This window comes from Artibeus jamaicensis, unplaced genomic scaffold (genome assembly GCF_021234435.1).
Source record: "Artibeus jamaicensis isolate MK-2021 breed Jamaican fruit bat unplaced genomic scaffold, CSHL_Jam_final contig_548, whole genome shotgun sequence".
Classification (NCBI taxonomy): Eukaryota; Metazoa; Chordata; class Mammalia; order Chiroptera; family Phyllostomidae; genus Artibeus; species Artibeus jamaicensis.
In genome coordinates this window covers 14,266,465-14,283,454 of record NW_026521883.1, presented here as the reverse complement: position 1 = coordinate 14,283,454, position 16,990 = coordinate 14,266,465, and the positions used below count along the sequence as shown (strand labels likewise).

The 16,990-nt window shown below is 34.8% G+C and overlaps 1 protein-coding gene across 1 annotated transcript in view; it reads right to left on the bottom strand.

The window, feature by feature from the left end:
* The window catches only part of ADAM10 (ADAM metallopeptidase domain 10), a 123,091-nt gene that overhangs the window by 60,720 nt on the left and 45,381 nt on the right, over nucleotides 1–16,990 (bottom strand). The window contains exons 3-4 of the mRNA XM_037151069.2: nucleotides 14,059–14,177; nucleotides 12,595–12,753 (exon numbers count right to left, since the gene is read on the bottom strand). Of these exons, the coding sequence (XP_037006964.1) occupies nucleotides 12,595–12,753; nucleotides 14,059–14,177 (278 nt within the window). The remainder of the gene's footprint in view (nucleotides 1–12,594; nucleotides 12,754–14,058; nucleotides 14,178–16,990) is intronic.

Below are 16,990 nucleotides of genomic sequence, written 5' to 3'. Positions count from 1 at the left end.
AACAAGTTGGATTCAAAGAGGACCCACCAAGACACCTCATATTTAAAATGCCAAAGACTAAAGATAAAAAGAGATTCTTAAAAGCAGCAAGAGAAAAGCAGCAAGTTACCTACAAAGGAGATCCCATAAGACTATCAAAAGAAGGTTTCTCAAAAGAAATGTTGCAGGCAAGAGACTGGCAAGAAGTATTGAAAGTGATGAAAAGCAAGGACTTACAATCTAGATTACTCTATCCAGCAAGGGAATATCAAGAATATCATAGGAAATGGAGAAGCCAAAGAACTTATATGCAAGACACATGGGCATGAACAAAGGGGATGGATTGCTGGATGGAAGAGGGGTACTGGGCAAAGGGGGAAAACTGGGACAATTGTAATAGCATAATCAATAAAACATTTTTAAGAGAGAAAAGTAGGAACCTACAGCCAAGATTGCTGTAACCAGCAGATCCTTCATTTAGAATTGAAGGGCAGATAAAGAGCTTCCCAGATGAGAAAAAACTAAAGGAATTCATTATCACCAAGTCATTATATGAAATGTTAAAGGGACCTTATCTAAGAAAAAGAAGACCAAAAAACTATGAACAATAAAATGGCAATAAATACATATCTACCAACAATTAAATCTAAACAAACTAAGCAAACAAGAACAACAACAACAGAATCATGGACATGGAGAGTGTTTATGGTTGCCTGATGGGAAGAAGACATGTGAGGAGGTGAGGGGATTAAGAAGTACAAATAAGTAGTTACAGAATAGCCATGGGGATATAAAGTACAGTACAGAAAATGGAGTACCAAAAAACCCTCTATGCATGATCCATGAACATGAACAACGGTGTGGGGGACTGCCTGAGGGGGCGGCTGATGCTGAGTGAAAGGGGACAAAGGGGCAAAAATTCGGACAACTATAATAGGATAATCAATAAAATATAATTTTTTAAATGTCCTGTAGAGATTAGGCCCTCTAACAATGTTAATAAGTAAAATCGCTAAACCTGTAAAAAGGAAACTTGTAATGAAAACTTGTACTACACTGACTTAGAGTGACCATTATTTCCATTTATTCAATTTGAAACTATATTCAGCTGATACATACAAAATGAGTTTCTCCAGGCCATAGGAGATACCAGTTTACTTTGTTTTCTGAAATTCTCAGCTGTTGCAGCTAACATGAAATACTGTTGCAGCCAGAGTAATAAGCTCTTTCTTGTATCATCACAGATTCTTACCTTCAACAGTCAAAAGTGTACCCCTAATCTTCAAAGTTCAAGTCAAATGTCAACTCCCATGGAAGTCTTCCTAAAAATCTCTAACACTCCCACTGTATGTTCCATCCTCAGCGCTTTGATGACATTTACGTTACAGCACTATCACAGTCTATTATTGACTTAGAATTCCCCTGAAGGTTTTTCCAAAGTCTTAATCTTTGCTGTATGTTCACAAGTCAATAAGCACTCGTTTAATTTTTCAATGAGCACTGAGGTTTCTGTGCCTCTTTTCAATATTTATCCATTAACCAACCAAACTATAAACTGCTGACTCCAATAATTTTTTACCCTTCATTCTACCTGCAAAACCAGGACCTGTCTCCTATTTTAAATTGTTTCTACAGGAAAGTCTGCTCTAAATTCCAACTTTACAGACTGACTATAAAATAGGGCATGTTCAAAATGAGTGCCTGTATGCACATAAATTCCCCAACCCTATGTCAATGGAATTCTCAATTGCCTTAATTTTTTACAAAAAAAAAAATAATGGGAGGGCAAAACTATTACTTACCAAATGTGACTGATACAAGAAAAATGACACAGAGTATATATCCTGAAAGAGCATACAATTTGCTAACTATTCAATTTCCCTGTCATATCCACAGTTTATTAAATATTGGCTGAATTTAATTTACTCAACCAGCCAACAACTGAATTCCTTCCATGCCTCTTCTCAAACATCAATCATGACCAATGACATGTAAACTGTTGGATTAAAACACAGGGAGGACTCACCAATACATAAACAGTAGTAAACAGAGGACACTGAGAACTGAGGGGACAGATGGGTTCTAAATTATAACAGAACAGTATTTTGAAGGGTGAGTATGGGTTTAGGGGAGAGAAGCAACATAAAACACTCCTTCTGCTCTCTTGCTTCCACAAGGCTCATCTTCAATTTCCAAAATGCCCCTTTCTCTAGAGCTTAAGTATTAGACCAAGACATTAAAGTCCTTAGTATATTTTTCACCCCCTTGCCCCTTTTCAAAGTGTATCTTCTTTAAACAATCAATAGTTATGAATCAATATAAAAAACTTTATAGTAATTGTTTGCAGTAACACAAACCTGTTAACAATCCAAATATCCATGAACAGGAAGAATGCAAAAACAGATTATGTTACCCATACAATAGAATATTACTCATGAATAAAAAGGAACAGACTATTAAAACACAGAATTACATAGATGGATCTCAAAATAATTGTGCTAAATTAAAAAAGCCAGATTTTTTAAAAAGAATACATACTGTATAACTGCTGGAGATTAGTACCTGAGCAAAGGGTTGGGAAGAAGAGCAGTACACTGAGCAGGGGGAGCTTTTGGGGATGAGGGATACATACATTATGTTGATTATGGTGATAGTATCACAGTTGTATAAAGATATAAAAATTATTAAATTGTATACTTTATAAATGAACAGTTCACTGTGTCAATTTTTCTTCAATAAAGCTGTTTTAACTGGATAAACACAATGATTAAATCCTGTTTTTTCTTTTTTTTTTAAGATTTTATTTATTTATTTTTAGAGAGGAAGGGAAGGAGAGAAGGAGAGAAATATCAATGTATGGCTGCCTCTCGTGTGTCCCCTGCCGGGAACTGGCCTGCAACCCAGGCATGTGCCCTGGCTGGGAATCGAACTGCGATCGTGTGGTTCGCAGGCCCATGCTCAATCCACCAAGCTACACCAGCCAGAGCTAAATCCTGTTTTTTTCTTAAAGGGACTTTTCTGCAGAGCAGGCAGGAAAATATGCCTCAACACTGTATATCATATTATTTTTATCTTCTTTTTATTTATTTTTTAAATCATTTTTTAATTTTTCAATTACAGTTGGCATTCAATATTACATTAGTTTCAGGTGTACACAGCACCAATTAAACATCATATAATTTACTAAGTGATCATCATGGTACATCTTGTACCCATCTGACACCATACACGGTTATTCAAATACTACTGACTACATTCCCTATGCTGCACTTGACGTTCCTATGATTATTCTGTAACTATTAATTTGTACTTCCTAATCCCTTCACTTTTCTCATCCATCCCTGCAAGCAACTTCCATCTGGTAATTATCAAAATTTTTTCTGTATCTATGAATCTGTTCCTCTTCCACTTATTCATTTATTTTGATTTTTAGAGTCAGTTGTTAATAGCTATGTATTTATTGCTATTTTATTGTTCATATTTTTATCTTTTTTTGTTCATCTTCTTAAAGGAGACTCTTTAACATTTCATGTAATATTGATTTGGTGTTATTAACTCCTTTAGCTTTCTCTTGTCTGGCAAACTCTTTAAATGTCCTTTGATCCTAAGTGATAGCTTTGCTGGGTAGAGTAATCTTGGTTGTTGATATTTGTTTTTCAACAATTTGACTATTTCTTGTCAATTCCTTCTGGCCTGCAAAGTTTCTGTTGAGAAGTCAGCAGACAGGCTTATGGGAACTCTCTTGGAGGTACCAGCTAACTGCTTTTCTCTTGCTGCTTTTAAGATTCTCTCTTTGGCCCTGGCTGGTATAGCTCAGTGAATTGAGCATGGGCCTGCGAACCAAACAATCGCAGTTCGATTCCCAGTCAGGGCACATGCTGGGGTTGCAGGTCGGTTCACTGCAGGCCAGCTTCCAGCAGGGGACGCATGATAGGCAACCATACACTGATGTTTCTCTCCCTCTCTCCTTCCCTACCCCTCTAAAGATAAATAAATAAAATCTTTATAAAAAAAAAAAAAGATTCTCTCTTTGTCTTTATTCTTTTGCAATTTAATTATGATGTGTCTTGGGGTGGGCCTTGGGGTTCATCTTGTTTGGGATTCTCTGCATTTCCTGGACTAATGTCTATTTCCTTCACCAAGTCAGGAAAATTTTCTGTCAATATTTTTTTAAGTAGGTCTTCAACTTTTTGCTCTCTCTCTTCTCCTTCAGGCACTCCCATGATGTGAATGTTGGTATGCTTGAAGTCCCAGAGGCTCCTTATACTATCCTCATTATTTTGGAATGTTTTTTCTTTTTGTTGTTCTGAGTGGGTATTTTTGCTACCTTATATTCTAAATTGTTGATTTGATTCTTGGCTTCATCTACTCTACTGTTGATTGCCTGTAAATTATTCTTCATTTTAGTCAGTGATCCTTTCTTTTTGATCAGCCCTTTTTTTTTTTTTTTATGCTGTTGAAGTTCTCACTGAATTCATTAAGTATCCTTTTAACCAGTGTTTGGAACTCTCCATCTAGTAGACTGCTTGTCCCCCTTTTGTTTAGTTCTTTTTCTACAGTTTTGTTCTGTTTTCATTTGGAACATGTTTCTGTTTCCTCTTTTTGGCCGTCACCCAGTGACTGTTTCTATGTATTAGGAAGAGTTGCTACATCTCCCACACTTGGCCTAATGTAGTAGATGTCCTGTAGGGTCTACTGACGCAGCCTCCCCATCTGCCCAAGTTGGGCACTCCAGGTACAGCCCACATGGGCTGTGTACATCCTCTTGTAGCTGAGCCTTGATTGCTACTGGCATATCAATGGGAGAGCTATAACTCCTGGTCAATCAATTCTAAGGACTGGCTGCAATCACCATGGAGGATCACCTTTGAAGGGGCCCATCTCACAGAGCAGGACTTAATAAAACAGGGCTCTGGTGCCCACTGAGGATTGTGTCCTTGTGGAGATGGTTAGGGCTGTGCTTTGACGTGGTCTGAAGCTGATCATCATTTGTGTTGGCTCTGGGGCAACCCAGAAGGTACAGGCTAAGGTCAGCCATCATCTGTGTTCTGCCTGGAGCCCCACAACATGACCTACAAAGAGATCTGCAGATGGCTGCTACTTGTGCTGGGCTTGGAGGTGCCCAGGAAAGTCACACTGAGAACCAAGGCCAAGTGCTTATGGAAATTATCTATCTAACCTACAAATTTACATTTCCCTAAACAATCAGATACCACAATACCTCTTTAGAAGCAGCTCTTTGGGGGTCCCAAGTCCTGCACCAATGTCCTTTGATTTTAACCAGCCTTTAAACTAGTCTTTCCTAATTTAGCAAAAAAAGCACTGTAGTGGAAGCCAGGAGACATGGATCTTTGTCATGACCACATTATACAAGTTGTTCAATACTCTCTAGGCTTCAGATTCCATCATCTTTAAACTTAGGGTTTTCAAGTAATTCTAGTGCTTTTTGCAATATTACAAGAATAGATTTCACTTATATCAATCTTCTGGCTCACTCCAACCAACTGAGTTTGCCATAAAGTTTGCTAACTAGATATGATGAAAGATGCCCCCTTCCAAAAAAAAATGCCCTTATTTGCTGACTAGGTCTGATGAAGAAACAATGCCTCCAAAAGAAAACTGTTATTTTTTTAAATGCATATGGTTGTGAAGTCTTAATTTAAAACTTTCCGATTCATTCTCCTTACTAAGAAATCAAATGCCTACAAAGTCTTTTCCAAACCCTCCAACATTGACATGACAGTAAATGAAAACTATGCTTAAAACTGCTTCTTTAATGCAATATCCAGACTTGGGGAGAAAAAAATAATGTTCCCTCTAACCCTCTCAGTTATTTTGGTTGGATTAACAATCAAAGTAACATGAGAGAGATTTAACAGGAGTGATCCAAACTCTCTGGGCTTTTCTATAGTACACAAACATGAAAATAAACTTGAAACAAAAAGAATAAAACCAAACATTCTTCTTCTGCAGCTTCATATCTTAACAAAATATTTTTTAATTCAAAGATGAAATGTTTTAATGCAAGTACAGCATGGAAAAATTACTTAGACCTTTGCCCTCTCAGAGAACAGTAAACAAAAGGGTGCACAGTACACTACTTACGATTGAGTCTAAGCAATCTACATGTCAGTCACTCCTAAAAGCTGTCCTAAAATTAATTTGTGTCCTAAATCAGTAAGATTAACAGCACAGTTTATGGGGCAGTATTTTCCGATTTCTTTAAAATAAACTATGTCAAAAAGCAGAAGATTAAGTGGTATTCTTACCCTGTCGTAACAGTTCACACTCCTGGGAGAAAGTGCTTTTTTACTCCCTAAGTACAGAACTAAACAAGTGGGAATTTTTTTTCTTTATGTTTGTCTGTAAAATTGGCTTCTTTGTATACTTCTTCACAGAGAGAGTTCATCAGCTATAGTCTACTCTTATTTTATGTATCATTATATTGTGTTCCTCTATACATTGTGGTGGTACTTTGAAGAGGAGAAAAAATATATCAATTATGGTTAAGTCTTAGTAATTTATTGCACCTGTGTCTGATAGCGCTCTTCTTCATAAACATGTTCCTTTGGAGATTTCTCTTCTTTTATTTTTGGTGTGGCTGATTTAATCCCATTCTATTTCTCTGCAGTCATATGAATCCATGACCCCTACATGACCCCTACTTCAACCCCATCTTCAATGAGGCAGATAGATGCATGAGACTGTTTTTTTTAATTTAATTATTTTTCAACTACAGTATTCTGTCTTTTACTCCCATCCCAACCTACCCCCACATGCCCCTCACCTCCCTCCCATTTCCACCCCCCTTAGCTGTTGTCCATGTGTCCTTTATACTAGTTCCTGTAAATCCTTCCACCTTTTCCCCCTGAAATTCCCTCCCTTCTCCCCTCTGGTCACTGTCCCCCTGTTGTCTCAGTGTCATTGTTTTTATTCTGCTCGCTTGTTTTGTTGTTTAGCTTCCTGTTAAAGATGAGATCATATGGTATTTGTCTTTCATTGCCTGGCTTATTTCACTCAGCATAATGCTTTCCAGTTCCATCCAAGCTGTTGCAAAGGGTAGGACCTCCTTCTTTCTTTCTGCTGCATAGAATTCCATTGTGTATATATACCATAATTTTTTGACCCATTCATTTACTGACGGGCACCTAGGTTGCTTCCAGCTCTTGGCTATTGTAAATTGTGCTGCTATGAACATTGGGGTGCATAGGTTCTTTTGGATTGGTGTGTCAGGGTTCTTAGGATATAATCCTAGCAGTGGAATTGCTGGGTCATAAAGCAGGTCCATTTTTAGTTTTCTTAGAAAATTCCATACTGTTTTCCATAATGGTTGTACCAGTCTGCAATCCCACCAACAGTGAACTAGAGACCCGTTTTTCCCCACAACCTCTCCAACATTTGTTTGTTGCTTTGTTTATGATAGCCATTCTGACTGGTGTAAAGTGGTATCTCATTGTGGTTTTAATTTGCATCTCTCTGCTAGCTAACGATATTGAGCATCTCTTCATGTGTCTCTGGATCCTCTGTATCTCCTTGGAGAAGTGTCTGTTCAAGTCCTTTTCCCATTTTTTAATTGGATTATTTGTCTTCTTAGAGTGCTATCCAAAGCAATTTACAGATTCAATGCAATACCTATTAAAGTACCAACGGCATATTTCAAAGACATAGAACAAACACTTGAAAAATTTATACGGAACCATAAACGACTGAATAGCAGCTGCTATTTTGAGAAAGAAGAACAAAGTAGGGGGGATCACAATACCTGATATCAAATTGTATACAAGGCACTGTAATCAAAACAGCCTGGTACTGGCATAAAAACAGGCACATAGACCAATGGAACAGAACAGAGAGCCCAGAAATAAACACAACTCTCTACAGTCAATTAATATTCGACAAAGAGGACAGTAACATAAAATGGACTAAAAATACCCTCTTCAACAAATGGTGTTGGGAGAACTGGACAGCTACGTACAAAAAAATGAAACTTGAGCACTGACTTACACCATACACTAAAATAAATTCAAGGTGGATAAAAGACTTAAATATGAGCCGTGAAACCATTAAAGTCCTAGAGGAGAACATTGGCAAGAAAATCTCAGATATTTCACGCAGCAACTTTTTTACTGATATGTCCCCTAGAGCAAGGGACATAAAGGAAAGAATAAACAAATGGGATCTCATCAAAATAAAAAGCTTCTGCATGGCTAAAGAAAACAGTATTAAAATTAAAAGACAACCAACTGTATGGGAAAACATAATTGCCAATGATACCTCAGACAAGGGTTTAATCTCCAAAATATACAAAGAACTTACAAGTGGGAATTTTAAGCTAATAACTTTATGTAGTTTTGTCACCATAGTACCTAACGGGGTATCGAAGTACCTAAGGAAGTTATTAAATACTGTCACTGAAAATTGTCTGTGTTCTGGTACAGCCTCAGAAGCCATTTACTTAAATTCTCTGGAATAGCAATATCCTTTTCCATGGTGGTTTCACACATTTACACCTACAGTTGCAAAAACAGTATTAAGAGGAGGGTAGCCTAACTCTCATCAAAACTCCTAACCAAAGTTGGTGTGCTTTGCTTCTGCTGGAAATACTGTATTTTGCCATGCATAATGCACACCCACATTTTTAGCCCAAACTTTCAGGAAAAAATAATTTTTTGTTTTAATTTTTAATTCAATCTTTTATTTATTTATAATTAGGCACTTGTTTCTTGTACTATAAAGAAATGTTAGCATTTATTTTTAAACATATTATAATACAAGAATTTTTTTTTCAAGAAATTCTTTCAAGAAGTAATTACAAAGCACAAGAATAAGTACAAGCATTTCAGGCCCTACCCATGTACAATGTGCATCCTTATTTTCCCTTCAAAAATTTGGGCAAAAATGTGTGCATAATACATGGCAAAATACAGTAACACATATACAGAAATACCAAATACACTCAAACACATATACACAGTAACCTAAACAATCATGCTACCTTAGTTGTGGAAAAAAAATTATTGGCACTTAAGCAAATTATATGAAAACAATAATATACAATGTCTGTCCAGAAGTTATCTGGCCATGTAATATGAAAAATAGAGACATTTACTGAAGATACATGATACAAGAAACATTGTACATAGGACAATGATGCCTCAGTCTCCTTCAAAGCGGGCAACTTGGGACCTCACACAGTTCTCCCAATTGCCATCAGCTGCCCTGTTGTATTGTCCTAATTCTCATCAACAGTCTAAAATCTCTTCCCTTTCCAAGGTGATTTTAGTTTGGGGAATAGCCAGAAGTCACAGAGCATCAAATCTGGGTTGTAATGGGGGGGCTGAGTCACCTGAGTGATTCGATGTTTTGTGAAAAATCTCTGTACAAGACTTGATACATAAGTGGGCAAATTGTGATGATGCTGCCAATCACCAGCCACCCACAGCTATGGACTTATGAATCATCTCAATAGTCTCCACAGAGGAATGCTCAAGTTTAATGCTAAATTTGATGCAGATTCTTTGCTCTCCTTGCTCAGTCATTTTCAATGAGACAGCCACACAATACACATGCTCACTCAATGGCATTTACCTCCCCCAATGACTAGTATTGTGAAGTCCTCATCGTTCACGCATACACATTCCAGTCAGCTCTCCTTGGCTGCCAGGTTACATCAATGTCACTCAAACCATTTTCATTATATTAACAATGCCTGTACTTTCTACAGGCAAACCTCATACATTAAAGAGACAACCTGTACCTTCGAATTAGTTGTAAAATAACCATCTGTTGCTAAATATATTCAAAGAATCTGTCTTAAAACAGCAATAGATACAAATGCATGATTTTAGAGAGGCTTACACATTTCAGAAAAGTCCCATAAACCTGTGGAAACATGCCAATGTGAATTTATAGCTTTCTTTCATAAGCAAAGCACAAGAGCACATGATTAAAAGCATGAGGAGCACATTCAAGTGGCATTAGTGTTATAAGCCTTAGTTTCCTCATGTATAAAGTAGGGACAATAAGTGTGCCTATACCTCATAGGGTTATTGTGAACATTAAATTTAGAGATCAAGAACCATATCTAGTGCCAGGTACACATTTAATAGTAATAGCTACTCATATTACTATTAGAACTTGGATATTCTACACAGAGAGGTTAAGCAGTCAATTAAAAGTAACTTTATCCTCTAGAGGGGAAGACAAACTACAGCCTATTGGACAAGTGAATCCTTTTTTTTGGTATGCAAGTTAAGGGTAACTTTTACACTTTTAAATGGCTGAAAAAAAATTAAAGAAATATTTTGCATCATGTAAATATTATATAAAGTTTGAATTTAAGTATATCTAACAAAAGCTTTATTGGACCACAACCGCATGTATTCATTTACATATTTCCTATGGCTGTTTTCACACTACAATGGTAGAAATGAATAGTTGCAATTAATCTCACATGGCCCAAAAAGAGAAAAGTATTTACTATTTTGCCCTTTATAGAAAAGATCTGCCAGCCCTTAGTGTAGAATCTACCCTTAGTGTAGAATCTAGAAGATAACAACCATTTAGAACGTAAAAGGTAAATGTGGTGGATTTCTTAAACCACGCATATATTGACTGATCTTTCACATTATTTCTCAAAAGTAATTGTATTAATTTACAAGCATTAAGTCTGTTTAAAGCAATTCCTTCCAAAACCTTCAACGTCATATTGTTACATTTCCATTTAACATAAAATCATTCTAAACATTACCATTTTTAAGTTCTAATACCACAACTGGTATATAATAATAAAAAGAATGTGAAATGGCCTCCTTACCTTAAATATATATTTACTTGGACAATGAAAAATTAAGAGCTGAAATCAATGGTAAAGTTAAATGCCAAAGGAAAAAGAAAACTAAGCTTCATCCAATATCACTGATCTCCCAAGCTAGCTCATATCTTTGGGGGAAAATAAGGTTGACATAAAGGAAAACATGTGAAAGACTACAATATACAAAGTGGACAAATGCAATTACATGACAAGGAAGAAATAAAAGTGGGGGGAAAAAAGGAGAATATGCTTAAACTACTATACATCGAAACAGATGAGAGGAGAGAAACAAGAGAGATAAGATTCAATACAAGAAATCATAAAAGGCAGAACAAACATAGTAGAGGGCACTTATGGGAAGTGTAAAGCAAAGGAAAAAGTTTGATTAAAATATTATGGGTAGATAAAGGTAAGTTTGAAATCTTTTAAATTACCTCTTCCTCTCCTTCTTTCCCTAAAATGTCTGTTTAATTTTGAGAAAACATTATAGGGAAAATGTTTAAAGACTTCGTTCAGTATCTGTGAAGAACCTGCTACAGATATAAATGGTATTTGGAATGTTAAAGGAGCAATGAAATAGAAACTGCATTTGGAGAACTTACATACACTGAACAGAAAAGGAAAATCTACAGAAAGATGAAATTACTAGTAAAATTACAAAGTAATGTGAAAATCAAGTAATGATAATTCTGTTGTCAGCAAGAAAGGAGGAAAAGGAATTCATGTTCTAACTTGTGAAAGAGGACTGAGCTGACATATAGAGGAGAGTTTGAAATACTAGGAAAGGAAGTTGGAAAAAATAAGGATGAGGAAAAATATGGGCAAGTAGCATTAATGAATTTATAATTCAGCAAGTAGCTAAAATTATAAATGTATCCCATCTAGAATAATTACGCTATGTTCTGGAGTAACAGAGCATCAGAAAAAAAACAAGCATTTAGACAGACTGTTAGAACAAAAAGTCAAAATGGTTAAGGCTTTCCAGTACATTACTAGGGTAAGAATATTAGTATTGACAATAAAGTTCTGGCTGTAGAAAGGAAAATGAAGCAAGGAAGAATCTGCCAAGTTAAAAACAAATAGGCAAAAATTGAGAAACCAGTCTAATTACACTCAAAAATAAAATGAGGATTCAAGAGACACATAAATTAGAGGAATGAATTTTCTGTGGTATTATTTCATTAAAGCATTCTCATGATTAGAGGACTATGGACAGCCAATGGTAGAAATTAAAAAGGTGAAGTCTAAATACATTTTCTACTCTTAAAACAAAGAAAAAGGACTCTCCCAACAAATTGCCATCATATAAAGACAAAAATTTGTAGAGGACAAAACCTGTGGATTCTTAACAAACTGAAGTCATTATTTATTTCAAGATTCCAAAAAACAAATACTCAAAGGACTTAGAAATTACAAAAATACCTAAAATACCCACAATGACATTTACATATGAAGAAAATCATGTTTCAATAGAACACACACAGGCGTTACAGCATTAAATAACTAGCTCACATCAGAATAGGGAATTGACAGTTCAATCATAGCTGGTTAACTTATAGTTCAGATAGGCTTGGTTGTATATCAACAACGTAAAACTGGTACGGACCGATAAGGAAACTGCCTTACCATACTATCGATCTATTATTCATTAAATTGAGTCTTTGGTTATGAAACTATTTTCTAGTCTAATAGCTTAGGAAAGAAAACAGTTCAGGCCTCATTTTCTCCGCATAGTTTCAACTATTTATGTCTTTTTCTTTTTTTTTTTCCAAAAGGGTACTAGATAAAAGTTAAGTACTTACTAATATCATCTTCATGATAAATGACAGAGTGAAAAGGCAGAGTTCGGTCTTTAATATATCTCTCTGCTGGCTCAACATAAAATGTGCCACCATGAGTGTGGATGAATCCTTCAAATCTCCCATCAATAACAGACCCATGGCTAAAACTTCCTTCTTCACCTATTAATGAAAGCAACAAACTCTTGAAAATTTAATTTGCATGTACATGTTTACTCCATTTTTCTTTAAAGAGCTATTTATATATATATATATTTAAAAATCTAAATATAAATTTATATTGAGGAAAATGAATTTTAATACAAAATATATCAACCTGAATTTGAGATATGAATAGCAACTACTACGCAGTTAAAACATACACAATTATTAGTAGCAACAATGAAACAGAACATCTGTCTGGCTGACAGTCCCCTAGCACAGTACCTGGAATACATGCAATAAATAATTGTTCAATTATTAAGCTAAACTTAGAAAGAGACTAACATGCCCACTGATGAAATAAACACTTTAAAAATAAAGATATTAAAGTGTCTTTTGAAATTTTTCTCTAATTGCTATAAAACAAAAGTTCTTTTCCAGCCTGATACATTCTTCATGAGCACATGGCTTCCTTAACACCTTGAGGTTTTATAAATATTAATATATTTAAAAAATAAGATAGTGTCAAATATTTTAAAAGCAATCTGAACAAAAGCATACCAATATACTTTTTATGACACTGGACAAAGATTTGTAATACTGTCCCACCAATTATACTTCTCTAGTGAAAGAACAGGAAAAAGATCTTTTTGTTTCTTGACATAATCACAAAGAAAAGCTAAGCACTAAATATTAAGTGCTTTGAAGTGATGGAAGGAAGGAGGCTTTAAAAGTTAAATGTACTTAAATTTTTCTCATTAAAACAAAAATCAGGCCTTTTACAATTTCTAAATTATAGATCAAAATTAGTTAACTTTGAAGTAATTATGGACTTAAGAGCCCAAACACTGGTATTTTAAGTTACATGGCTTTTATCTGCAAACTCAGTCTTATACTTTTCTTGACCATTACCTAGCAAAAAAAGGGAAGAGGCTATGAGTTACTTATCCAGAAATGTAAATAATAAAAAACTAACAGAAAACTGTAGTCTAATATTAAAAGCACAGCAAAGTTACTGCTAATTTCTTCCTTGAATGATCAGAAAATTATGGAAGACTTAAAAATTTTTAAAAAATCTAAGTTTGCAACTACTGAGAGAGCCAAAAATCATACCTTTCAGAAGCCAGACATTGCATACTTCAACATTAAACAAACATGTAAGATAAATCCAAGGAGCAGTTCACTCTTTAAAGATAATTATACCCTTCATGAGAGATTCAAATCTCCTCAGACTTTATTCCATCTTTTCTGAAATACCCGCCTATGCTTCAACATGTTTATTTCCATGTGTAGAAAAAAATTAAAGGGTTCTAAGATTCAACTTACCATAAATATGTCCAGTGTAAATATGAGAGGTATCATAATCAAGTACTTTATTTGATGTTTCTACTTTAAATTCATCACTAAAAAGGGAAGTGTCCCTCTTCATTCGTAGGTTGAAATGTCTGTAACATGGGGCAGGAAAAGGAAAAACGAAATTTAAAGGATCCAAAACTTTAAACAATTTTTTTTGTCTTTAGTAAAAAAGTCTGAAAAATGTACACTGTTTCACACAATTTGTCTACTTGAGAAATATACTGACCAAGATTTTCTTTTTAAAAAATCTGCTCTAAAATTCAGCCTAGTAGCTACGACAGAATTTGAAATTATATACAATTAAACAGGAAATGTCTAGGATATACTTAAAAATAAATGCCAACGGGCTGATCCCTACATGGTAAAGCAAGGTCATTCCAACAGCAACTACTTTGCCTGGAGACTAAAAAACAAGCTTCTGGACCCAATTGCTATTACCACTGCCTGTCTTCCCTCTCCCTGTAGTAATTCCACAGCTTTGACATTTTTCCCCTACTTTTTACAACTCAAAGAATATAACACACAGGAAAATGGCATCTGTGTTAGGTACTTAACATCTCAGAGATACATGCTCTTTCATTTACACACACACACACACACACACACACACACACACACACACACACACACACACAACATTTCAGTTCTTTATTTTTCCCCCAGGGCTTCTAACTCTTCTCATCATCTTTGGACCTTCCTCGGTTAAATTTGGGAACCCTAAAAGACCATGATATTACCTGAAATCGTGCTCTTTCTAACTCTATAAAGGAGAGGCAAAGACCAAAATGTTGAAGTGAAATCAAATAAAGAATATAGGGATCTAATCTTAAGCCTAAAATTTACTAGCCCAGGACTCCTGTCTGTGCATGAATATAATACATTCTATCTTCTAGAACTGTTTTATGGATTAGAGATTATAATGTATGTAAAGTCATTAACACAGTATCTGGCACATAGGAGATATACAATAAATGGTACTAAATTAACTATCATTACTAAACTCTTAAAAGTATATCAAGTCTCTTATAATTTCTATAAACATCTGAACATAACACAATTTCTATCCATAAATCTGACCCAGTTTTCAATTAGCTAACCTCCAAATGTTAACAGGAAGTGGAATTCCGGAACTCACACACACTGCTGGTAGAAGTACAAAATGGTGCAATCACTCTGGAAAACTGACAGTTTTTTATAAAGTTAAATATAAAAAATTATATGATTCATAATTCTACTCCAAAAGAGGTAAAAACATAAACTTATGTCCAAACAAACAACTGGACACAAATGTCCATAGCAGCTTTATTCATAATAGCCCCAAACTGGAAATAACCTAAAATGCCTATCAATGACTAAAGAGATAAAAAAAGAACATGGTCTATTCATTCAATGGCAAACTACCAACGAAAACCAAACAAACAAACAAAATATACTACTGCAGTTTTGAAGATATTGAATACAAAAGAAGAAACACAGTATAATTCCAAATATATGTAATTCTAGAAGAGGTAAAACCTATCTATAGCAACAGAAAGCAGATAGTGGTTACCTAGGTGAGAGAAACTAAGAGCAAAGAAGTATGAAGGAACTGCTACAATGGAAACATTCTACATATTGATTTGAATGGTGGTTACAAAAGTGTATACATCTGTCAAACTACACATTTAAAATGAATGTTTTATTTTACGTAAATTATACTTCAGCGAAGTTGATTTTAAGCAAAAAAAAAATTAATTTTCAAGTGAATAGGAGTCAACAGGGAATACTCATTAGCTTCAGAACACTATTTTATCTTTTCCCTATTTTCATGTCAATGTTCGTACCCTTTATTCTGAGGCTGTACTCAGATTTCACTTGCCCAAAACCCTCACCAAATACCACGGGCTTCTCACGTGCTGTGACAAGGACTCTAGGCTCGGAAAGGCACCCTCAACAAAGACCCAAGAAAGACGAACATTTTCTAAATGGAAACTCCACAAATTTTAAAATAATCTATCCTAAACAAACAAGAAACTTGCCTGAATTCTTGTACATTCTATCTTTTCATAAAATTACTTCTGCCTATTACAGAAAGTTTTTTTATCATATATACATGAGTGTAAATACATTATATTTTAAAGGATTCTAGTATTTTGAAAAAATCATTCATTTATCATTATATATACTTTTAATTTACTAAACAAATATTACCTGTAAAAGAGCATCTTTGTTAAAGAGATTAAATAATCACTGTCAAAGGACTTTATATACTTATCATTCAGGATTTATTATTCTGCAAAATTATTTTACCCTAAAAAAAATAAATAAAATCTTTTTTTAAAAGTTTGATTTCCTTGAGGCAATAAGATGCTCTGTATAAAGAACATTAGTAAATCTATATGGCAAAAATAAGGGGGGGTGAGAGGGTAAAAGTTTCAGAAAGACATTTAAGTTCAACATAAGAACAATCTATGCTACACTCCCTTCCCTCCCCTCCCCAAAATAGTTTTTACATCACTTAAAGTGTCTAATTAGACAGCAATCCTACAGGGAAGTTGTAACAGAGAGAATTTAAGAACACTTGAGGAAGGCCCCTTCCAACCCTGATACTGATTTCATAATCAGAAAATTGTTTCATATATCTAGAACCTTATTCTTAGTATTGACTCAAATTGAAATTAAAACCATATATAAAATTAGTTCTCAATGACCCATGCAGAGTCAAGTAGCAATAAATAAAACCAAAAAATTGGATCACACCCCCAAATGAAGTTTTTATTAATTATATCAGAATTAATTTGCAACTAAAACATATATCAACAGATGAGGGAATAAAACAGAGATGAGCATAGAAGGCAGGTAAATGGCAGAAAGAAGCCAAACTGAATTAGAGTCTGTCGCAATCTATGAATATACCTAAGAA